The sequence below is a fragment of the Nycticebus coucang genome, chromosome 11 (genome assembly GCF_027406575.1).
Source record: "Nycticebus coucang isolate mNycCou1 chromosome 11, mNycCou1.pri, whole genome shotgun sequence".
Lineage (NCBI taxonomy): Eukaryota > Metazoa > Chordata > Mammalia > Primates > Lorisidae > Nycticebus > Nycticebus coucang.
Window position 1 is genome coordinate 36,684,308 of NC_069790.1, and position 25,727 is coordinate 36,710,034.

At 37.9% G+C, this 25,727-nt stretch overlaps 1 protein-coding gene across 3 annotated transcripts in view; it reads left to right on the forward strand.

Moving 5' to 3' along the window:
* RAPGEF5 (Rap guanine nucleotide exchange factor 5) overlaps positions 1-25,727 on the forward strand; it is a 271,113-nt gene that overhangs the window by 90,938 nt on the left and 154,448 nt on the right. For all 3 annotated transcript variants that reach the window (XM_053609433.1, XM_053609434.1, XM_053609435.1), the window contains exon 7: positions 13,880-13,928. In XM_053609433.1, the coding sequence (XP_053465408.1) occupies positions 13,880-13,928 (49 nt within the window). The remainder of the gene's footprint in view (positions 1-13,879; positions 13,929-25,727) is intronic.

Below are 25,727 nucleotides of genomic sequence, written 5' to 3' on the forward strand. Positions count from 1 at the left end.
TAACGTGATAACTCAACTGTTTTAGTTGTAATAACATAATAGCTAAAGCTCAAATAGCACTTTACTCTGTGAAAGGTACTGTTCCAGATGCTTTATACATATTAATTCATTAAATCTGGCAACAGTCTGTAAGGTAGAGGACTATGACTCTCCCCTACCATCTAGAATCTTATAACTCCTCTCAAGGTTGGTGTAAAATAATTGGAAATTTCCTATTCCTGTTTTAGATTTTTGGATCCTAAGTTCTGAATCTTGTTCTTCAGGAATCCTCACACATTAGTATAGACAGATATTCTAGTCAGAAGGGCTTAGATGATCAGGGTTTATCCCATTATCAGTGTTTCTAGTGTAATATCCCTATAAAGCTCTTCAGGAATCTCCTGGAGACCCCTACCATCAAAGATCCCTAGATCACTGGGACTTGAGTTGATATTATACTGTAATTTATAACTGTACTTGTAAAAAGCACAAGGATTGAGGAAAGATATGTAAGGGATGATAGGGAATATGGGATAAAAGGGATTGTTAAGACATGAGTTTGCAAATTATGTCTTTAAATGATGCTTTGTTAAGGCTTGGCGCCCATAGCTCAGCAGCTAGGGCACCGGCCATATACACAGGGGCAGGTGGGTTCAAACCTGGCCCAGGCCTGCCAAACAATAATAACAACTATGACAAAAAAATAGCCGAGCATTGTGGTGGGCACCTGTAGTCCCAGTGACTTGGGAGGCTGAGGCAAGATAATCACTTAAGCCCAAGAGTTTGAGGTTGCTATGAGGTGTGACACCATGGCGTTCTACTGAGGGTGACATGGTGAGACTCTGTCTCAAAAAAAAAAAAGAAAAGAAAAGAAAAGATGATACTTTGTTAAATAAACTATATCATGTGAATCCATTAGAGAATTATTTGCAGTGTTTTTTTTTTTTTTTTAAGGCAGATTCTCACTTTATTGCCCTTGGTAGAGTGCTGTGGTATCATAGCTCACAGCAACTTCCACCTCTTGGGCTTAGGCAATTCTCTTGCCTCAGCCTCCCAAGTAGCTGGGACTACAGGCACCCAACACAAAGCCCGGCTATTTTTTTTGTTGCAGTTTGGCTGGGACCAAGTTCAAACCCGCCACCCTCAGTAAATGGAGCCGGCGCCCTACACACTGAGCCACAGGTGCCGCTCGAATTATTTGCATCGTTATACTGATTGAAAAATACTCTGTGCTTACCAGAAAATGAAACAAAAACTTAAAGCTTAATGATATAAACACAAGGAATGTTTTATTTCATTATTAAAGCAAACTCAGAATGTCCAATATATACTTGTTTCCTTAAAATACATTATATATGTGAATTATTATTTATCAGGAAATTCATGTTTGTCAGCAGTTAGGGCTTTGGAGAAATCACTGATCAGAGGTTGTAAACGCAGTTTTAAAAATCCAAGGAGCAAAAATACCTACTCTTTTGAAAAGATGTTAGTGTCATTAGCTTGCTCTTTTCAGACTTTTCAAACATCTATAGCTTTTTCTGCTCTTTGTAACATGAAATTCATGAGATTTCCACAACAAAAGTGGCTTCCAACAGTTCTTTTCATCTTTTTGTTCAGATTTGCACCATCTCTGTCAGGTGGATTAGATGACAATCAGATCACCGACTGTTTGACTGCTGGCTGACAGATGTCACCACCACCCTCCAGGTGACATGAAGAACCCTCATATTCTCAAAAGAGGACATGTTATTCCGTCTGAATAGTGGGGTGATTATGAAAGAAGGCATTTCTAAAATAAATTTTAAAATGGTTCCTTAGGTCATTTCTGATATTTACCTTCTCATATAAAGCATTGAATCTCACATATAAACTGTTTCTACTGTGGACAGCTCTGGCTAAAAAGTGCTTAGGTTGACCTAAAACATGCCTTTTTGCATGCCTTTTAGGTCCTCTTTACTGATCTGAATTTTACTTTTAAACTTTCAAATATTTGAAGTTAATAAGCGCCTTTCCTATAAGCCTTCTCATCTCAGTGGCAACCATAAACATTTCACTTGTGTTTGTGATTACAAACACAAGGAATGGTGCCAGGAGCCAGGATCAGAAGGATGAATAAATGAGTACATTTCAGTGGGCTTATAGACCCCCAGCTCGTGGGATTTCACTTGCGTGTGATAAGTGGTATGGCTGAGATAGGCACAGAATGCTACTGGAGTATGAGCAGGACTTCACATAGCTAGGGTAGCTAAGTTGGGACCTGAGGACAAGTAGGTGACAGCCACACAAAGTAGAGCCATTCCAGACGGAACACGCAGAGAGGCCCAGAGTGATGAAAGGACATGATGGTCCATTCAGAGAATTGTTACATTTTACGAAGCCTGGATCAGGGAATATTTTTTTTTATTATAGATTTTGAAAGGAATGGAGATAGACGTGATACTGAAACCACATCTTAAGAATACAATATATGCAACATCAGTTATTAGACTCTGTCATAGTATTGTGGAGAAGGCTTTGAAGAGTTTTTCAGGAAAAGATGTAATATTAGAAAATTTATATTTTAGGATGATTAGTTTGGCTGCTTCTGTAATAAAGAATGATGTAGGATGAAGAGATAGATGAGAGACACTGGTCTGCCTGGGAGAAAGAGTTGGAGTGAAGTAAATCAGGAATACTTCATTTCCGGGCCTGGGACTCAGGGTCTGTAGTGGTCCCATTCACTGACCATGGAGCCGATGGAGGGAAGTGGTAAGAAAGCGGCTTCACCTTTGAGAATGTGCAGTTTGAGCTGTTAGTAGGACCTGGGCCATCAGGACCAGAAGATCTGGACTGATGATGCAGTTCTACCTGAAGACATGTAAGTGAATGGAAAGAGAAGAAGGTCCAGCGGGCTGAGAATCAGTCACTAAAGAGCATCAAGTTGTTGTGGAAAGGCAGGGCGAAGGGGGAACCTTGCGAGAAGAGAGGTAATAGCCAGAGAGAAAAGAGAAAGCCTGGAGTATGTGATGTCATGGAATCCCAGTGGTTGGAATTCTTAACAGTGTCATATGGTAGAGGGAGGACAAGGTAAGTGAGGACAGCTGTGTCTGTCAAGTCAAGCTACAGGAGGTGACTTTTTTCTGATTGTCCTCCTCTGATACTTCCAGTTCCTCATGGACCTCAACCAATGGTATTTCAAACCTAACACAATCTGGATGTTGATCTTTCCAGAGTCCATTATTATTATTATTGTTATTATTTTTGACGTGTCAAACCTCTAATCATATTCCTCACAACATCATTATCCATTCTCGTTATCATCGTTATCCATAAGTAATCCCATTCCAGTTGTTATCCATAGTATGCTTGTGATTAACTAAAGCTATTGGATTTTTTAAATAGCTTTAGTTATAGATGTGTGCATATTAGACTTACCAGTGAACAATAGACTTTTAAAATCTAAGGGTAGGGCTTCATTCTGGTTCATTATGTTAGTTTCAGGACACTTCTACATATATTCATCTTTGAATGGCCAGCTGTTGTCGCATTTACAATAAAATGAATAAGCATTTTTCAATAAGTTATGCATTCAACAGAAAGTCTATTTAAGAGATTTAAAAGATATCCCTAAGTGCCTTGGAAGAGATGAATAAGCATTAGTATATTTGGTCATGATAGCATGCTTAACAAACACCTCCTTAATGTGGCAATTATTGGGGAAACTATTCAATACATAAACTGTGAGGTGGAGAACAGTAGTGTCTAGGCAGATAAATTTTCTAATTATTGATTGGCATTAACTGGTTTGGCATGATTATCCGTGTGTCAGACTTATAGTGATCTTAGTTGTTCACAACAAAATAATCAACTTGGAAATAGGAGAACATGCCTCTGAGAAACGAAGAAAATTGTTACTTACCTCACAGGTTACTTGTTCATAGGAGAAAAATCTAGCCACTATCATTACTCAGTTTGTGTCTCATACAAAAGTGTATTGACTGAGGAGTATATTTATATATTTTTTCCAGAGTTCTTAAAGTCCATACTAGCTAAAAATGTTATAGTGGCTTAAAACTTGAATATGTTTGGGAATAAAAATATAGAAGAGAGTCGGACTATGTTTCTTCTTGTACTTAATTTAGGAAATTGAGAAAAACAGCCTGTATGTTTTAAAAACACTTCCATTATGCTATCAACATTTAAATAGTTCTAAGATTAATAGATATACTAAAAACCTTTAGGAAATTTGTGAATTGGTGATTCGGTTTAAAATTAGTTTGTAAGGACAACCCCCAAGACCTCTTCCTAAAAAGTCTTTCTCTCCAGAGTAATGCTTTATTTCAAGGGCCTTTTCTTCATGCAGCCTGCTCACGTCTTCTCAGTTAACCTCTCCCACTGAGTTTGCTTTTGACACTTTCTGTTGCCTCTTGACTCTTAGCTTTGATGTAAAACAACATTGTGAGCATTTGGTTTTTGAGGCTTTGAGACTGAAGGCACTATTAAAGTGCCAGCAAAAAAAAAAAAAAAAAGGAATACTGGACATAAGACTGGGTCTGATCCTTATTGAATGTCAATGCTGTTTTGTGAACAGCCATGCTGGTTATTGAAAATAGAAAGCTAAAAAGATTTCAATATGTTTCCGTGTCTAGTTTCTGATGGCCAACCAGGAAAGAGTGAAAAATGGGGAGATGTTCTATTAATTCCTTAATCATTTCCCAGGGCAAATATAACCCTCAGCTGCATGCATTTTTAATTACATAGTTTTTTTTTATATTGAATAAATGTTATTTTAAATTAAAGTTGTAGCTTCTTCAAAAACTTTTTTATAATTTACCTTATACTTGATTAGATCCTGTTTGTCAAATTGCTGTTATAGTAAGTGAGTCTTCACAGTTGATTGGATTATTTAACATGATTTTTAAAAAATATCTAAAATAGCAAAGACCATATTTCCTGACAAATGAATTAAATTAGAAGAGAACAGGGAGGGGTGAAGGCGTGAGAGTGCGTGCGGGAGCGGTGGGGCTTTCTCCATACTGTCAGAGGGAGCCGGAGCGCTTCTCTTGAGAGAAGAAGCAAGATGGCGGCCGAGTAACAGCTTCCTTGCATCTGGGCACCGTGAGTCCGGGGAGATAGGACTCCAGGCATCTCTGGCTGGTGGGATCTGCCTATAATCATCCCTGTGAGGATACAGGGAGTCAGCGAGAGACTTCTGGACCTGAAGAGGAGGACTAAAACAGTGGAAAACCGGCATGTGGTCGCTTGTGTTCAATCGGTCTAAACCCGCTGGCAACTGTAAGTACAGTAGCAGTGAGCCTGCAAACCGGAAAGGGCTTACCTGTGAACTGTTTTGGTGTCTTTGGACTTGGCACTCAGTTGAACTGCCTTGGGGAGAGCCTGAGCAGGAGTGCGGAGAACTTTGGCTGTTGTCTAGGGCCCCAGTCTGAGCCATTCAGCCAGACGGCGCTAACAGTGTTTGGCTGTGGGCCATAGGTAGCCATTGTGAGTGATCTGCCCCGGCAAGCTCCGCCCTCAGGGTCGGGAGCAAGAATTGGGGGGAGCTGGTAACCTAGCGACTGAGTAGCCTAAGGGTGGGGTCGGAGCCACCTTACAGCCCTAACCCTCAGGGGCAGAGTGAGACTGGTTTTGGCATACAGGGTAAGTGGATAGCCACTTCAACAGTGATTCCAGCAACAATCACTTTCCTGGGAAAGCTTCTGCTCAGCAAGTTTACAAGTTCAAAGTGCCTTTTAAGAGGGCTGAAGAGAGATTTAGGGTGTCTACCTGCTGGGGTTTGAGAAATCAGCAGCCTCCAGTTGTATCAGCACTGTGATTAACATCTCATACCCCAGAAGACCACATGTTGCCCAGACAATATTCAACAACATATACATACTGCTTTGTTTTTGGTTGTGTTTTGTTTTTGTTTTTATTGTTTGGTTATTTTTTTGTTTATTTTGATGTTGTTGATGTTGTTTTGTTTTTTAATTTCAACCTTTTCCATACAGATCTTTTTTCTTAATTTTTCTAGTTTAATTACAATTTCCCATTGCTGCCTTTTTCAATAACTAGAACTTCATTTTTGCTAGTGTTTCTATCGATATTATTTGGTTTTTCACCCAATTTTATCCCATAAAGTTTTCTGTTTGCTTGCTTTGGTTTGATTTATAGCATTTTTGTCTTTCCTCTCTACTTGGTGGAGGTGGAGTACTGTGTCTGATCAGGTTAGCAAAGAGCTGCTGACCTCAAGGGAACCACCCAACAGGGCACCCAGAGAAGGTGGAGTTTTTTTAAGGTTGTGTCAAAGTACAGAACCTTATATTGCTATATTCCTCTGTCTCCCTCTTTCTGTGCGTCTCTTCTTTCTGTCAATATTCCTTTTACCCACCACCCTCCTTTCTCTATTTTTTTTTTCTTTTCGCTTGTTCCTCCTTTCTTTCATCCCTTTCTTGCTCTTCAACCTTCTCATCCTTCTGGTCCTGTACCAAAAGGACTCATCGAAACCTTAGTCCATAGGCACAAGAACTTAAAGAGCAAGAGGAAGTGAAAGGAAAATTAGGGCAAGGAAACAGATAAAAAAAATCACTCATGAGGAAGAATCAACAGAAAACTCCAGGCAACATGAAGAACCAGCCCAGAACAACCCCGCCAAGGGACCATGAGGTAGCTACTGCAGAGGATTCCACCTATACAGAAATGTTAGGAATGACAGAAAGGGAATTTAGAATACACACGTTGAAAACAATGAAAGAAATGATGGAAACAATGAAGGAAACTGCTAATAAAGTGGAAAATAACCAAAAGGAAATACAAAAACAGAATCAAATAAGAGATGAACGATATGAAGAATATAGAAAGGATATAGCAGAGCTGAAGGAACTGAAGCAGTCAATTAGGGAACTTAAAGATGCAATGGAAAGTATCACCAACAGGTTAGACCACGCAGAAGAAAGAATTTCAGAGGTAGAAGACAAAGTTCTTGAGATAACTCAGATAGTAAAAGAGGCAGAAAAGAAAAGAGAGAAAGCAGAACGTTCACTGTCAGAATTATGGGACTTTATGAAGCGTTCCAACATACGAGTTATAGGAATTCCAGAAGGGGAAGAAGAATGCCCCAGAGGAATGGAAGCCATACTAGAGAATATTATAAAAGAAAATTTCCCAAATATTACCAAAGATTCTGACACACTGCTTTCAGAGGGCTATCGGACCCCAGGTCGCCTCAACTCTAACCGAGCTTCTCCAAGACACATTGTGATGAACCTGTCCAAAGTCAAGACAAAAGAAAAGATTCTGCAAGCTGCCAAAAGTAAGCGCGAGTTGACCTACAGGGGCAAATCCATCAGGGTGACTGCAGACTTCTCTAATGAAAATTTCCAAGCAAGAAGACAATGGTCATCTACCTTTAATCTACTTAAACAGAACAATTTCCAGCCCAGAATTCTGTACCCCGCTAAGGTAAGCTTTAAAATTGACGGAGAAATCAAATCATTTACGGATATATAAACATTGAGGATATTCCCACAACAAGACCAGCTCTACAGGAAATACTTCAACCTGTTCTACACACTGACCATCACAATGGATCAGCAGCAAAGTAAGAACTCAGAAATTAAAGGACAGAACCAAACCTCCACATTACTGCAAAAGATAAAACTAAGCAATGGACTCTCACAAAATAAGACGAATAGAATACTACCACACTTATCAATTATCTCAATAAATGTTAATGGCTTGAATTCCCCACTGAAGAGACATAGATTGGTTGACTGGATTCAGAAACACAAGCCATCCATTTGCTGTCTGCAAGAAACACACGTGGCTTCAAAAGACAAATTAAAACTCTGAATCAAGGGTTGGAAGACAATTTTTCAGGCAAATGAAATTCAGAAGAAAAGAGGAGTTGTGATCTTATTTTCAGATTCATGTGGGTGTAAAGCAACTAAAGTCAAAAAAGACAAAGATGGTCACTTTATATTGGTCAAGGGAAAAATACAACAAGAAGATGTTTCAATTCTAAATACTTGTGCACCCAATTTAAATGCTCCCAGATTCTTGAAACAGACCTTACTCAGTCTGAGCAATATGATATCCGATAATAACCATATTAACAGGGGACTTTAACACTCCTCTTACAGAGCTAGACAGATCCTCTAAACAGAAATTAAACAAAGATAATAAGAGATTTAAATGAGACCCTAGAACAACTGTGCTTGATAGACGCATATAGAACACTCTATCCCAAAGATAAAGAATACACATTCTTCTCATCACCCCATGGAACATTCTCCAAAATTGATCATATCCTGGGACACAAAACAAATATCAACAGAATAAAAAGAATTGAAATTTTACCTTGTATCTTCTCAGACCATAAGGCACTAAGGGTAGAACTCAATTCTAACAAAAATTCTCGACCCCACCCAAAGGCATGGAAATTAAACAATCTTCTGTTGAATAACAGATGGGTGCAGGAAGAAATAAAACAGGAAATCATCAACTTCCTTGAGCATAACAACAATGAAGACACAAGCTACCAAAACCTGTGGGATAATGCAAAAGCAGTTTTGAGAGGAAAATTCATCGCTTTCGATGCCTACATTCAAAAAACAGAAAGAGAGCGCATCAACAATCTCACAAGAGATCTTATGGAATTGGAAAAAGAAGAACAATCTAAGCCTAAACTCGGTAGAAGAAAAGAAATATCCAAAATCAAATCAGAGATCAATAAAATTGAAAACAAAAGAATCATTCAGAAAATTAATGAAACAAGGAGTTGGTTTTTTGAAAAAATAACTAAAATAGATAAACCATTGGCCAGACTAACGAGAAATAGAAAAGTAAAATCTCTAGTAACCTCAATCAGAAATGATAAAGGGGAAATAACAACTGATCCCACAGAGATACAAGAGATTATCTCTGAATACTACCAGAAACTCTATGCCCAGAAATTTGACATTGTGAAGGAAATGGATCAATATTTGGAATCACACCCTCTCCCTAGACTTAGCCAGGAAGAAATAGAGCTCCTGAACAGACCAATTTCAGGCACTGAGATCAAAGAAACAATAAAAAATCTTCCAACCAAAAAATGCCCTGGTCCAGATGGCTTCACACCAGAATTCTGTCAAACCTTCAAGGAAGAGCTTATTCCCGTACTGCAGAAATTATTCCAAAAAATTGAGGAAGAAGGAATCTTCCCCAACACATTCTATGAAGCAAACATCACCCTGATACCAAAACCAGGAAAAGACCCAAACAAAAAGGAGAATTTCAGACCAGTCTCACTCATGAATATAGATGCAAAAATTCTCAACAAAATCCTAGCCAATAGATTACAGCTTATCATCAAAAAAGTCATTCATCATTATCAAGTAGGTTTCATCCCAGGGATGCAAGGCTGGTTCAACATATGCAAGTCCATAAGCGTTATCCACCATATTAACAGAGGCAAAAATAAAGATCACATGACCCTCTCAGTAGATGCAGAAAAAGCATTTGATAAAATCCAGTGTCCTTTTCTAATTAGAACACTGAAGAGTATAGGTATAGATGGCACATTTCTAAAACTGACTGAAGCTATCTATGACAAACCCACAGCTAATATTTTACTGAATGGAGTAAAACTGAAAGCTTTTCCTGTTAGAGCTGGAACCAGACAAGGTTGTCCTCTGTCACCTTTACTATTCAACATAGTGCTGGAAGTTCTAGGCAATACAATTAGGCAAGACAAAGAAATAAAGGGAATCCAAATGGGAGCAGAGGAGGTCAAACTCTCCCTCTTTGCCGATGACATGATCTTATACTTAGAGAACCCCAAAGACTCAACCACAAGACTCCTAGAAGTCATCAAAAAATACAGTAATGTTTCAGGATATAAAATCAATGTCCACAAGTCTGTAGCCTTTGTATATGGCAGTAGCAGTCAAGATGAGAAGCTAATTAAGGACACAACTCCCTTCACCATAGTTTCAAAGAAAATGAAATACCTAGGAATATACCTAACGAAGGAGGTGAAGGACCTCTGTAAAGAAAATTATGAAATCCTCAGAAAGGAAATAGCAGAGGATATTAACAAATGGAAGAACATACCATGCTCATGGATGGGAAGAATCAACATTGTTAAAATGTCTATACTTCCCAAAGCAATCTACCTATTCAATGCCATTCCTATCAAAATACCAACATCCTACTTTCAAGATTTGGAAAAAATGATACTGCGTTTTATATGGAACCAGAAAAACCCCATATAGCTAAGGCAGTTCTTAGTAATTAAAAATAAAGCTTGGGGCATCAGCATACCAGATTTTAGTCTGTACTGCAAAGCCATAGTGGTCCAGACAGCATGGTACTGGCACAAAAATAGAGACATAGACACTTGGAATCGAATTGAAAACCAAGAAATGAAGCTGACATCTTACAACCACCTAATCTTTGATAAACCAAACAAGAGCATACCTTGTGGGAAAGACTCCCTATTCAATAAATGGTGTTGGGAGAACTGGATGTCTACATGTAAAAGACTAAAACTGGACCCACACCTTTCCCCACTCACAAAAATTGATTCAATTTGGATAAAGGACTTAAACTTAAGGCATGAAACAATAAAAATCCTCCAAGAAAGCATAGGAAAAACACTGGAAGATATTGGTCTGGGGAAAGACTTCATGAAGAAGACTGCCATGGCAATTGCAACAACTACAAAAATAAACAAATGGGACTTCATTAAACTGTAAAGCTTCTGTACAGCTAAGGAGACAATAACCAAAGCAAAGAGACAACCTACACAATGGGAAAGGATATTTGCACATTTTCAATCAGACAAAAGCTTGATAACTAGGATCTATAGAGAACTCAAATTAATCCACATGAAAAAAGCCAACAATCCCATATATCAATGGGCAAGAGACATGAATAGAACCTTCTCTAAAGATGACAGACGAATGGCTAACAAACACATGAAAAAATGTTCATCATCTCTATATATTAGAGAAATGCAAATCAAAACAACCCTGAGATATCATCTAACCCCGGTGAGAATGGCCCACATCTCAAAATCTCAAAACTGCAGATGCTGGCGTGGATGTGGAGAGAAGGGAACACTTTTACACTGCTGGTGGGACTGCAAACTAGTACAACCTTTCTAGAAGGATGTATGGAGAAACCTCAAAGCGCTCAAGCTAGACCTCCCGTTTGATCGTGCAATCCCATTACTCGGCATCTACCCAGAAGGAAAGAAATCCTTTTATCATAAGGACACTTGTACTAGACTGTTTATTGCAGCTCAATTTACAATCGCCAAAATGTGGAAACAGCCTAAATGCCCACCAACCCAGGAATGGATTAACAAGCTGTGGTATATGTATACCATGGAATACCATTCAGCCATTAAAAAAAATGGAGACTTTACATCCTTCGTATTAACCTGGAGAGAAGTGGAAGACATTATTCTTAGTAAAGCATCACAGGAATGGAGAAGCATTAATCCTATGTACTCAGTTTTGATATGAGGACAATTAATGACAATTAAGGTTATGGATGGGGGAGGAAAAGCAGAAAGAGGGACAGAGGGAGGGTGGTGGGGCCTTGGTGTGCGTCACACTTTATGGCGGCAAGACATGATTGCAAGAGGGACTTTGCCTAACAATTGCAATCAGTGTAACGTGGCTTATTGTACCCTCAGTGAATACCCAGCAATAAAAAAAAAAAAAAAGAGAGAACAAAGTAAAAATAAAGAGCGATTTTGAGTTGAAATGATTATAAGATTGAAGTATAATCTTATAGAGAGATATATTCCTGAGTCTTGGGGAAACTAAGATATTTTCCTGTCTAGGGAATTCAGGTATGGTAAATTGAAAGAGGAAGATGGAGATGTCTGTTTTTGATCCTTGATGGGGAAATTAAATGATCTGCCTCATGTGTCATTTTCGATCTCTGCTTTTTTTGTATGTGTGAGTCATGCTCGGGTCTTCCATAGCATCAGGAAGCCACTGACAAGGTGCCACTGAGCATTTACAATGTACATCTTTGCCCCACCCCCCAAATATTTGTAATGTTGTGAAGGAAGGAAAATCCTAAAAGGAGATGGTAGTACTGTGATGAACCTTACAAATAACTTAAAATACAGAAGGTACCCCCAAAATGTATACATATTTTAAAAGATGTTATCTATGATGTTAGACAGGTATGCTTGCAAACTTATTCTAGAAAAAGTGCTACGTACGTCATTGCTGACTATCACTGCGTCCACCTTCGAAGGACTCCCCTTGGGAAGCTGTGCACTGATGCTAGTGCCTAGTCCACCCTTCGAAGCAATTTTGGAACTCATTTTCTGGAATGCTCATTAGAGCTATTTCATATGAGGTCTGACAATTTAGTTTTGTAAACTCGTACTAGAAAAGGTACTTTAAAGGGTGGACTAGGCACTGGTATTGGTGCATAGCTTCTGAAGGTGACCGAAGCAACATTCGGCAGTGAGGTATTGAAGCACTTTTTCTATGATGAGTTCGTGAACATAATTGTATGATATGTATGTATTACTTTCCAAAGTTGACTTGAAGGTTATCAGTCCAGTGTACTGAGACATGCTGCACATACCCATTTTACCAGCAAGTCATTTTTTGGGGGGGAGAGGGGGGTTACCGGTTTTACTCCCAACAAAATTGCTTGAAATTTGCGTGTTTTTTGCACCCGTGGGACATGCAATAATTTTATAAACATGCAATAATTGATGTTTTTACTTTGTTGCTTTTTAAAATTATTTGAGTACACATGCAAGTACTTATAAAGGCTTTCGTGTGGTCACGCATCACTTCTATTTGCCCCAGTTTTCTTTTCCTGCTAAGTTCTTTAACTGTAACTTTTTCAGCTAAGACTATATTCAGAGCCTAGACTACCAAGGTTGGAGAAGGACTCCTTGTGCCCTTTTGAATGGCGTTCACACTAGACAATCAGAGAAAGCCGGGCAATAAAAATGGTAGATAGGGCAAGAAGTTAAATTAATTTAAATAGGAAATCTGCATTTCAACTTGAACTCTTCCCATATTCTTTCTGTAACATGTCATTACTGCAATACTCGTATAGTTGACTGTGTGACCCTCCCAAACTTCTCATCTGAGCACACAGACTACTCAGCCGAAGTGACTGTGTCCTGAAAGGGAGGGCACTTTCTCATTATGGAATTTTTATTGCTTACCAAACACAGATTTCTCAAAGATTATCCTCATGTTATCTTTACAAGTGACTGTACTTATCTTTTTTTGTCAGTTTCTTGTTCATCTTTGAGAATGTTTTCAAGGAAGGATTTAAGTCTTCAATGTGGGAAGGGCAAGAGGATGTGCAAGCCCAAAAACTTTTGGACAAATAAGGGAGATTTAAGACATTTAGGGTTTTAAAGTTCATCTAGTCTGTACCCATTTCACCTGCCCTGTGAGTTGATGGCCCTTGCTTTTATGTCGTATCTTATCCAAGATGGGTGCTGTGAGCCCATCCATTGTCTTTGAGCAGAGACAGGGTCACTTATCTCAACTTTTCTAGAATTTCTATATAAACCACATCTTTAGATATAAATAATATTTAGGCCATAGTATCACATATACATATTTTAATTCCTATCACATTATATTGGAATTTTATATAGTTATGTTTTTGAGGTACTTTTCATCATCATGGCACATATACTAATACATTTTGGCAACCATGTAACTTTTTTTTAAAACTATTTTTGGCCTAAAATTCTTATGCTGAGGGTTTTTTTTTGTTTTCATGTACTAAGCAAAAGCAAAAAAAATGATAGCAACAAACCTATATTTAATTTTGCAGCAGGTCTTAATTTGGGTTCTATATCTAAAAACAAAGCACTGCTTTTGAGAGCCACTTCTTTCGTCTTCTAATTTGATTTTTTCCCCTAATATTTTACTAGGTGCAGAGAGAGCTCGCAGCTGTCATTGCTTTGAAAGCAAGGAAGTCTGGTGAGTAGTCTTTTGTGGAGAGAAAGATTTTAATTCTTTGGAGATACTTCTTATGCCATCTGGTAATGTGCAGTTGAGTGTATGTCAGGAAGCTTTCGTGTAGAATGCAAAGAAGTATCACCATTTGTTTTCAAGATCTTTATTCTACCATTGAAATAGCACAGGCCTTTATAGTTCTGTAACGTGAAATTTTACCGCTTTGCTCTAATCTATTTCAGATTTCAAGAAAAAAATGAAATTTAATATTAAAAATACGTAGTCTACTGCAACCATGAAAAGGATCTAAGTGCGTGATAAAAACAAGCAAACCGCCTTGTAGTATGTATCTTAATGACAGAAGACAGTGAACACTATAGAGGTCTTTTTTTTTTTTTTTTTTAAGAGACAAGAGTCTCACTTTGTCCCCCTTGATACAGTGCCGTGGCATCACAGCTCACAGCAACCTCCAGCTCTTGCTGGGACTACAACGGGACTACAACGCCCGGCTGTTTTTTTTGTTGTTGTTGTAGTTTGGCCAGGGCCAGGTTCAGTCCTACCATCCTCGGTATATGGGGCTGGCGCCCTACCCACTGAACCACAGGCACCACCCAAGGTTTTTTTTTTTAAGACTTTAGAAAAAAACTCCAACTTGTTTCTTCTAAAAATAATTTAATTATTTAATGGCATTTCAAAGAAAATGTTTTTCGTGGGACTGATTTATGTATCTGAATCTTCACATCTGTGGGATATGATCTGTGGAATATGTAGAAAGGGAAAGGGGATTTAAATACATTTTAAAGGAGGAGAGAACATACTCTGATGGGATTCATTATGAACTAGAGATTCACTAAAGCGGAACATGCTTGAATAGAGAGCCAGAATGTCAGAGGGAGGTATCCTTTGCTTTACTCCCTGTTCAGAGGGAGGAGGTCAGTGCCGAACAGAATGAGAATCAGAAGGGAAATATTTCCTGGATAATGTTAAAGTAGAGTAAGACTTTTCAGGTGGAAAGACTGTGAGAAAATCAAAGTGATAACAACATGAAAAAATAAATGGAACAGAACCATATATTGTATATCTTTCTTATTCTAGTTAGAAACTTTAAGGAATTACATTTCTCTCAGTTACTATTTGAATCTATTTGAATCAAACATACCTTGGTATGAATCAGTGTATTCACTCTATTATCTTTGTTGGATTGGCAGATTTTGAGGACAAAGAAACTGGATGTTATAAACGTGGTGGGGAGGAGGATGCATGAAACAGCAGTCTAGGGTATTGAACGGAGAGCAGCGTGAATAGGGCTGCTTGGTGAACAACATTATATTTGCAGAGGCGGAAGCTAACATCAATAGAGGACATCAGTCATGACATTTGTAGGAAGAAAATGCAAATCAAAACCTCAATGAGAGGACGGGCACAGTGGCTCACGTCTATTGTCCTAGCACTTTGGGAGGCCAAGGTGGGTGGATTGCCTGAGCTCACAGGTTCAAGACCAGCCTGGGCAAAAGTGAGACCCCATCTCTAAAAATAGCCAGGTGTTGTGGCAGGTGCCTGTAGTCCCAGCTACTTGGGAGGCTGAGGCAATAGAATTGATTGAGCCCAAGAATTTGAGGTTGCTGTGAGCTATGATGCCATAGTACTCTACCAAGGGCAACAAACTGAGACTCTTGTCTCAAAAAAAAATCCTCAATGAGATAGCAGGTCACCTCAGTTAAAATGGCTGTTATGAAAAAGGCAAAATGAAACAGATGCTGGTGCGTGTCATTGGATGTGGAAAAATGAGGATTGTCCTATACACTGTTGGTGGGAACATTTATTAGCATAGCTTCTATGGAAAATGGTATGGAGGTTTCTCAAAAAACTAAAAATACAATAACCATGTGATCCAGCAACCTCACTGCTAGGAATATATCAAAAAAAAGAAAAATAAACATGATCAGTATATCAAAGAGGTATTTGCAATCTCATGTTTATTGTAGCTGTTTTCACAGTAGGTAAGATATGATATCAACCTAAGTGTCCATCAGCAGATGAATGGACAAAAAAAGATGTGGTATATATGCGCAATAGAATACAATTCAGCTGTATAAAAGCATGAAATTCTGTCATTTGCAACATGATGAACCTGGAGGAAATTATGTTAAGTGAAATAAGCCAGGCACAGAAAGAAACATATCACATGTTCTCACCATATATAGGAGCTAAAAGAATTGGTCTCATAGAGATAGAGAGTAGATACTGGTTACCAGAGGCTGGCGGGGCGCAGGGATAAAGAAAGGTTAGTTATTGGATACAAAAATACAATTAGACAAAAGGAATAAATTCTATTGCTCAATAGTGTAGTAGGGTGACTATAGTTATCAATAAATTATTATTTCAAAATAGCTAGAAGAGAACATTTGAAATGTTCTTAACACAAAGGAATGATAAATGTTTGAGGTGATGGATACTCCAATCACCTTGATTTGATCATTACACATTATTTGCATGTCTCAAAAAATCACACATGCTCCATAAATATGTACAGTTATTATTTATCCATACAAAGCAGCTCTTAAAAAAATATTGTAGGATGGAGGGGTGAGAAATAAATTTTGGAGCTGATTTTTTTTTTTTGGAGACAGAGTCTCATGTTGCCCTGTGTAGAGTGATGTGGCATCACAGCTCACAGCAACCTCAAACTCTTGGGCTCAAGCAATTCTCTTGCCTTAGTCTCCCAAGTAGCTATGACTACAGGTGCCCACCACAACACCCCAGCTATTTTTTATTTTGTTGTTGTTTGTTTGTTTGTTTAGCAGGCTTGGGCCGACCGCTAGCCGCTGCACTCTGGGGGCTGAGCCTGGAACCAATCTTGATTCTTGTCATGCTAATGAGAGAAAATGTATAGTCTGTACAAGTTGGGGTAGCAGTGCCTTGGAGGATAGGATATAATTTTTTTCAAGTTTCGAAGAAAGTAGGGAAATAATCAAAGACTTACAGTGTGTCACTACTGGAAAAAGAACAGGTTAATACAGATAATCAAGCTGGTGAAGGAGGTGCTGATTTACACGGAGTGGGGTGGGAAGGCCTCTGGCAGGGACATTTGAGCCAAGACCTAGTCAGTGAGGGAGTGAGCCCTTTGGATGTGCTCAAGAGCTTTTAAACAGAAGCGTTGGGTCCGATGGGTTTGAGGGGCAGCAAGGTGGCAAGCGTGGCTTGCCTTTATATTAAGGCAAGAGGATGAGACAGAGAGAGGTAGGTTTTGATCTCAGGCTAAGACTTTTGAACATTCTTGTGGTGAAGAGAAAGGAAGGTGATCAAATAAGACCGATAGGTGTTAGATTGTGCAATGTAAAAGATCGGTCTGAAGTCAGTGTTATTCTGCCTGATGTCACCATATGAGATTAGCATGTCTGTTTTTCTTATTTATTTTTTGCTCTATGGAGCTTGGAATGTGAATACAATTTTGGCAGCTTCTCAGAGAGTGAAGTGATCTCACACACCTGTACTAATGATGAGTCATAAATTCGTAGTTTTTCAAGAAAGCCATTGTTTGGTATATTCGAATGTCCTTAACTGTATGACCCAATAACTGTACAGCTGGAGGTCTAGCTGAGGGACATAATCAGAGATGCATGTGGCGACTAAGGTAGAATAATATCTATTTCATTGTTCTTTTTAACAAGAAGAAAGTAGAAACAATCCTTAAGGCCCCATCAGCAAATGGTAAAATTGGTAGATTGATGTGATAGAATATTAAACGGCTTTTAAAATAATGTTTTGAAAAAACTAATATAGTAAAATATTCAGTGAAAAAATAATATACAGTAGCATGTATTTTCTTTTTCGTGATGAAAATAGCTTCATTTATTTTTGTTACAGGGGAGCATGCTCGTGGAAAAACTTGTAATACATGAATGTATAGAGAAGAAATGGAAAAATCACATATCATCTTACCAACTTAGATAACCACCATTACTCTTTTGTTGTTATATTTTCAAATGTTTTACTATTATGCAGATATTAGATATTGTATGTTCATATGCGTATTTTATAAAAGGGGAATTATTTCATATATGCTATTTTATTTTGAGATGATTATAATTCATACACAGTTGTAATAAATAATGCTCACAGATCCAGAGTACCTTTTACCCAAGTTTCCCCAGTGGTGACATTTTTCAGAACTATAGTATAGCATCACAGGCAGGCGGGTAACGTGCCCATCACCACAAGGATCCCTCATGCTGCTGCTTTACAGCTACACAGACTTTCTACCCACCTCTTCCCCCTCCTTAAACCCTGGCAATCACTGCTCTGTCCTTTATTTCTATTATTTCTAGTATATTATACAAATAGAGTCAAATAGTATGTAACCTTTTGGAATTGGCTTTTTTTTTACTTGGCATGATTTTCTGAAGATTCATTCATGTTGTTTTGTATATCAAAGTATTCCATGTTACGGAGGTGCCTCCATGTTATGGAGGTTATAGTACTTATAACTATTCATCCACTGAAGGATCTCTGGGTTTTTTCCAGTTTGTTAGCTCTTACAAAAGAAACTGCTACAGAGACTCATGTGCAGGGCTGTGTATGTGGGTGTGTGTGTGCGCCTACATCTTCATTTCCCTGGAATAAATATCCCGGACTGTAATTGTAGGGTTGCACAGTAGTTGCGTGTTTAGTTTTTTGAGAAACAGCCAAACTGTTTTCCATCCTCTCTAGCAATCTATAAACGATGCAGGTTCTCTGCATCTGTGCCAGCATCTGACATCATACTATTTTTTCTATTTTAGCCACTCTGATAGGTGTGTGGTGATACCTCATTGCAGTTTTAATTTGCATTTCCCTGATGGCTAAGGATGTCGAACACACTTTTGTGTTCTTATTTGCCATCCAAATGTTGGCTTTGGGTAAATGATTGTTCACGTCTCTTGCCCATTTTTTAAATTGGATTGTTTTTTTTTTTTTTTTTACTGTTGAGTTTTGAGAGTTCTTATATATTCTAGGTGATCGTTCTTTGTCAATACATGGTTGGCAAATGTTTTCTCCCTGTCTATAGCTTGTCTTTTTTAATCCTATCAGTCTTTAACAGAACAAAGGTTTTTAATTTTGATTAAGTCCAATTTATTGATTTTAATGGAATTTTGTTTATCTCTGTGTTACAAAGTTTTTGCCTAGCCCTAAAGCCCTAAAGATTTTTTCTCATGTCTTTTTTCCCCTAAAAGTTTTATAGTTTTGTTTTATATTTAAGTTAATGACCCATTTTGAGTTAGTTTTGGTACACAGTGTCAGCTATAAGTCAAGGTATTTTTTGTTTGTTTGCCTATAAATGTCTGTTGCTCCAGCACCATTTGTTACAAAGACCATTTTTCCTCCATTGAGTTGCTTTTATACTTTTGTTCAGAAATCACGTGGGCACATTTGTGTGGGTTTATCTTCTGTTCCACTGAACAGATTCAGCTGGTATCCACTACCTCCACAGTGCTGATTATCATAACTGTATATAAAATTCCTCTTTATAGGATTATGTTTATGTCAATAATATAAATTACATCATTATTATTAAATGTATATACTATGCAATTTATTTAATTCTTAGTTGTGCATTTATGTTTTTATTTTTTTCCCATTATAAGTAATACTGGGAGGACCACATATATGTTTTGCTCTTTCCCTATTATTTCCTTAGAATAAAGTACTAAAAGTAGAATAGCTAGGTTAATAGCTAGGTATGAACAGTGTTAACTGGTCATCTGAAATGTATTTACATGTATGGTGTGAGGTAGAGCCTCATGTTAAGCCAGTTAACCCAGCAACATCCACTGGATTCCTTGCCCACTGATCTGTAATGTAAACTCTGTTGTATATGAAGTTTATATCAATATATATGTTGCATTTGGATTTATTTCTGTTCTCTTTATCCCATTGTCCTGTTTATCCTTGTGCCTACACTATCCTGTTTTAATCAGCAAAGGTTTATAGTAAGACTTTCGGGGGAAGTCGTGGTAGATGGGAAAGGCAAGTCTCTTAACTATTCTTGTTCACTTTGTAGTTTTAATTTGTCACATTCCGTGAAGAATATGTCACACTCTTATAGGGATTTTTTTAGAACGCATATTCAGTTTATAGCTCGTTACATAAATATGACACTTTTGAGATATTGTGTTTCCATCCACACACCTAGGATATCTTCCCCTATCAATCTCTTACATATTTTTTATATGATCTGTTTTTAGGTACCTTGTAGTTTTGGTTACTATCAGAAATGAACTGTTTTACTATTATCTTTCTTTTTTTGGTACTCATCTCAGTCTTGGTCATTCATGAAACTTTTTTTTTTTTAAGAGACTGTATTTTTTAGAACAGTCTAAAAAATAGGTGTACAGCAGAATTGATCATACAGAGAGTTCCTCTCTTCCCCCTACCCCAGCCGTGCACAGTCTCCCCACTACCAATATCCCAAGTCAGAGTGTGGCACGTTTGTGACAGTTGATGAACCTACATTGACATGTTGTCACCCACTGTCAACTCGGTATTTATTGTACGTTCTGTGGGTTTGGACAAATGGGTAGTGACATGTAGCCACCATTATACATCATATAGAGTAGGTTCACTGCCCGAAACATTCTCTGTGCTCTGCCTATTCATCTCTATCGTCTCCCAGCCCAGGACAACCGCTTTTTTACTGTCCCCATAGTTCTGTCTTTTCCATCATGTCATCTGTTGGAATAATACAGGATGTAGTCTTTTCCAACTGGTTTCTTTCACTTAGCAGTATGCATTTAAGTTTCTTCCATGTCTTTCCATGGTCTGAAATCATGTTTAAGTGCTAAATAGTATTTCATTGTCTAGGTATACTACAGTGTACCCATTTACCTACTGAAGGATATCTTGATTGCTTTCCAGTTTTAGCAACTATGAGTAAAGCTAGATGCAGGCTTTTGTGAGGATCTTAGTTTTCAGTTCATTTAGGTAAGTAGCAAGGAGTTTGATAGATTGTGTGGCAGAAGTATGTTAATTTTTGTTAGAAATTGCCAAATTGTTTTCCAAAGCAACTGTACCATTTTGCATTCCCAGCAGCAATGAATGAGAGTTCCTGTTGCTCAACCTTCTTACCAGCAGGTAGTTTTGTCTTTATTCTGGATTTTGACTATTCTTAACAGGTGTGGTGTGCTGTCTCATAGTTTTAATTCACAATTCCCCAGTGTCATGTAATGTTGAGCATCTTTTTTGTGCTTATCTGTGTATCCTCTTCAGTGAGGTATCTGTTCAGGCCTTTTGTCAACTTTTTAGTTGGATTGTTCATTTTTTAATTGTTGAGTTTTAAAGAGTTCTTTGTATATTTTGGAAATGGCCCTTATTACATAAATTTTTTACAAATATTTTCTCTGTGGCTTGTTTTCTCATTCTCTTGGCAATGTCTTTGCAAAACGTAAGTTTTTTTTATTTTAATGAAGTCTAACTTCTCTCATAAATCATGCCTTCTAAAAAGCCACTGCCAAACTCAAGGTCATCTAGAGTTTTTCTTATGTTCTTATCTAGGTCCAGGGGTTTTATAATTTTCCATTTTATATTTAGATCTGTGGTCCATTTTGAATTTATTTTTGTGAAAGATACAAGGTCTGTGTTAAGATTTATTATTATTTTTTTGCATGTATATGTCCAATTGCTTCAGTATGATTTGTTGAAAGATAATCTTTCTCCATTTTATTGCCTTTGTTCATATATCAACTGTCAGAGATCAGTTGGCTATATTTATTTGGGTTTATTTTTGGGCTCTGTATTCTTTTCAATTGATCTATTTGTCTATTCTTTCACCAATACTAAGTTCTGGCTTTAAGGTAAATGTCAAAATCAGATAGTGTCAGCACTGCAATTTTGTTCTTCTCTTTCAATATTGTGTTGACTATTTGGGGTCTTCTCCCTCTTCATAGAAACCTCAGGATCAGCTTATCAATATCTACATCTATTATTTCTTCTAGTTGGCTTTCATTTCATTTGCTGTATGAGAAATCTTGATTTTGTGTCTTACAAATGTGTTGAACTCAAAAGGATTCCAATACCTTCTTTTAAAAATTTTTTATTAAATCTTAACTTTGTACATTGGTGCATTTATGGGGTTCAGAGTACTGCTTCAGTATACAATGTGAAATGCTTACATTGAACTAAGTAACACATCCATCACAATTATACTCCTTTTTTAATAGTTTTGAAATGTGCCATTGCATTATGCACATTACTTGAGGTCCCCAAATACCCATCTTCTTCTCATATCCCCCTTCCCCCCTCCTTTCTCTCCTCTTCCCTTCTATTTTCTGGACTATAGTTAATGTTTTGCCATTCATATCAGTGTGTAGGTGATTACATATTGATTTCATAGTAGTATTGAGTACATTGGATACTTTTTTTCCCATTCTTGAGATACTTTACTAAGAAGAATATGTTCTAGCTCCATCCAGGTAGACATAAAAGATGTGACATCTCCATCTTTTTTATGGCCACATAATATTCCATGGTGTACATATACCACAATTTATTAATCCATTCATGGCTCAATGGGCACTTGGGCTGTTTCTGTGTCTTGGCTATTATGAATTGGGCTGCAATAAACATTCTGGTACAAATGTCTTTGTTGTAAAATAATTTTTGATCATCTGGGTATATACCTAGTAGAGGAATTGCAGGATCGAACGGTAGGTCTACTTTTAGTTCCTTGAGTGTTCTCCAAACTTCTTTCTGAAAAGGTCATATTAGCTTGCATTCCCACCACCAGTGTAGAAGCGTTCCCTTCTCTCCACATCCACACCAACATCTATAGTTTTGGGATTTTGTGATGTGGCTAATCTCACTGGTGTTAGATGATATCTCAAACTGGTTTTGACTTGCATTTCTCTGATGATTAAGGATGATGAGCATTTTTTCATGTGTTTGTAGGCCCTTTGAATGTGTTCATTAGAGAAGTTTCTGTTCAAATCTCTTGCCCACATAGAAATGGGGTTATTTATTCTTTTCTTTTTTTTTGGTTTTTGACCGGGGCTGGGTTTGAACCCACTACCTCCGGCATATGGGACTGGTGCCCTACTCCTTGAGCCACAGGCGCCGCCCTATTTATTCTTTTCTTATTGATTAGTTTGAGTTCTCTGTACATTCTAGTTATCAGACCTTTGTCGGAAGCATAACCTGCAAAAATCTTCTCCCATTCTGAAGGTTGTCTGTTCACTTTACTTACTGTGCTCTTGGCTGTGCAAAAGCTTTTTAATTTGATCAGATCTCAGTAATGTATTTTTGGGATTGCTTTAATTGTCCAGGGGTCCTCCTCATAAAATGTTTTCCCAGGCCAATTTTTTCGAGTGTTTTCCCTGCACTCTCTTCTAGTATTTTTTTTTTTTTTTTTTTTTTAGAGACAGAGTCTCACTTTATGGCCCTCGGTAGAGTGCCGTGGCCTCACACAGCTCACAGCATCCTCCAACTCCTGGGCTTAAGCGATTCTCTTGCCTCAGCCTCCCGAGTAGCTGGGACTACAGGCGCCCGCCACAACGCCCGGCCATTTTTTGGTTGCAGTTTGGCCGGGGCCGGGTTTGAACCCGCCACCCTCGGTATATGGGGCCGGCGTCCTACCGACTGAGCCACAGGCGCCACCCCTCTTCTAGTATTTTTATAGTTTCATGTCTGAAGTTTAAATCTTTTATCCAGTGAGAATCAATTTTTGTTAATAGTGAAAGGTGGGGGTCTATTTTCAGTCTTCTACAGGTTGTCAGCCAGTTCACCCAGCACCATTTGTTAAATAGGGAGTCTTTCCCTCACTGAATATTTTTGGTAGGCTTGTTGAAGATCAAATGACAATAAGTAGCTTGGTTCATCTCTTGGTTCTCTATTCTGTTCCATAAATCTACCACTCTGTTTTTATGCCAGTACCATGCTGTTTCGATCACTATAGTTTTGTAGTATAGCCTGAAGTCTGGTAACATGATACCACCTGATTTATTCTTATTTCTGAGTAATAGATTTGCTATTTGAGGTTTTTTTTCTGATTCCATATAAAATGACATCCTACTTTTTCAAGGTCTTTATAGTATGACAATGGTGCATTAATAGGGATTGCAATAAATCTGTAGATTGCTTTGGGTAGTATGGACATTTTAACAAAGTTGATTCTTCCCAGCCATGAGCGTGGTATGTTTTTCTATTTGTTAACATCTTCAACTATTTCTTTCTTTTTTTTTTTAATTTTATTATTTTATTTTTATTGTTAAATCATAGCTGTGTACATTAGTGTAATCAAGGGGTACAATGTGCTGGTTTCATATACAATCTGAAATATTCTCATCAAACTGTTCAATGTAGCTTTCATAGCATTTTCTTAGTTATTGTATGTAGACATTTGTATTCTGCATTTAGTAGGTTTTGCCTACCCATTCTAAGATGCACCGTAGGTGTGGCCCCAAGGGACTCATAAGTAATGACGGCACCCCTATCACTTAGGAAATTTCAAGGAGTTTAGAAGCCCTGTGCCACTTTGTGCACAGTAAATACCTAGCAATACCATTTTCTGGTTGAATGGTAGGGACACTGTAATTTTTAATAGATACTGAAAACTCCCCTTTCAAAGGCATACTAATTTACTTTGTACCAACAGTACAATTTCCTTTGTTACTAAATGTCATATTCTTTTTTATTAGATGTTATTCTATTCTTTTTCCTTTTATTTTACTTGATGAAAAATTTTGATTTTCATTTTGTTTATTTTTTTATTCGTAAATCATAGCTGTGTACATTAGTGCAAATCAATTAGTGCAAGCTGTGTACAGTGTGCTGGTTTCATATACAATCTGAAATATTCTCATCAAACTGTTCAACGTAGCCTTTTCTTAGTTATTGTATGTAGACATTTGTATTCTGCCTTTAGTAAGTTTCCCCTGTACCCATTCTAAGATCCTAGGTGTGGCTCCACCCATTACCCTCCCTCCATCCTAACCTCCCCCCTCCCTTCCCCTTCCTTGGCTCTTTCCTCATAGCCTTGTGCTATAGGTGGGTTATAGCCTTCATGTGAAAGCTATAATTTAGCTTCATAGTAGGGCTGAGTACATTGGTTACTTTTTCTTCCATTCCTGAGATACTTTGCTAAGAAGAATATGTTCTAGCTCCATCCATGTAAACGTGAAACGGGTAAAGTCTCCATCTTTCTTTAAGGCTGCATAATATTCCGTGGTATACATGTACCACAATTTGCTAGTCCATTTGTGGGTCGAGGGGCACTTGGGCTTCTTCTATGACTTAGCGATTATGAATTGGGCTGCAATAAACATTCTGGTACAGATGTCTTTGGTATATTGTGATTTTTGGTCTTCTGGATAATAAACCTAGAAAAGGAATTATAGGATCGAATGGCAGGTCTATTTTTAGATCTCTAAGTATTCTCCAAACATCTTTCCAGAAGGAATGTATTAGTGTGCATTCCCACCAGCAGTGTAGAAGTGTGCCCTTTTCTCCACATCCACGCCAACATCTCTGGTTTTGGGATTTTGTTATGTGGGCTACTCTTACTGGGGTTAGGTTATATCTCAGAGTAGTTTTGATTTGCATTTCTCTGATGATTAAGGATGATGAGCTTTTTTTCATGTGTTTGTAGATCATGCGTCTGTCTTCTTTAGAGAAGTTTCTCTTCAAGTCCTTTGCCCACCCTGAGATGGGGGTCACGTGTTCTTTTCTTGCTAATATGTTTGAGTTCTCTGTGGATTCTGGTTATTAGACCTTTATTGGAGGTATAACCTGCAAATATTTTCTCCCATTCTGAGGGCTGTCTGCTTGCTTTACGTACTATGTTCTTGGCTGTGC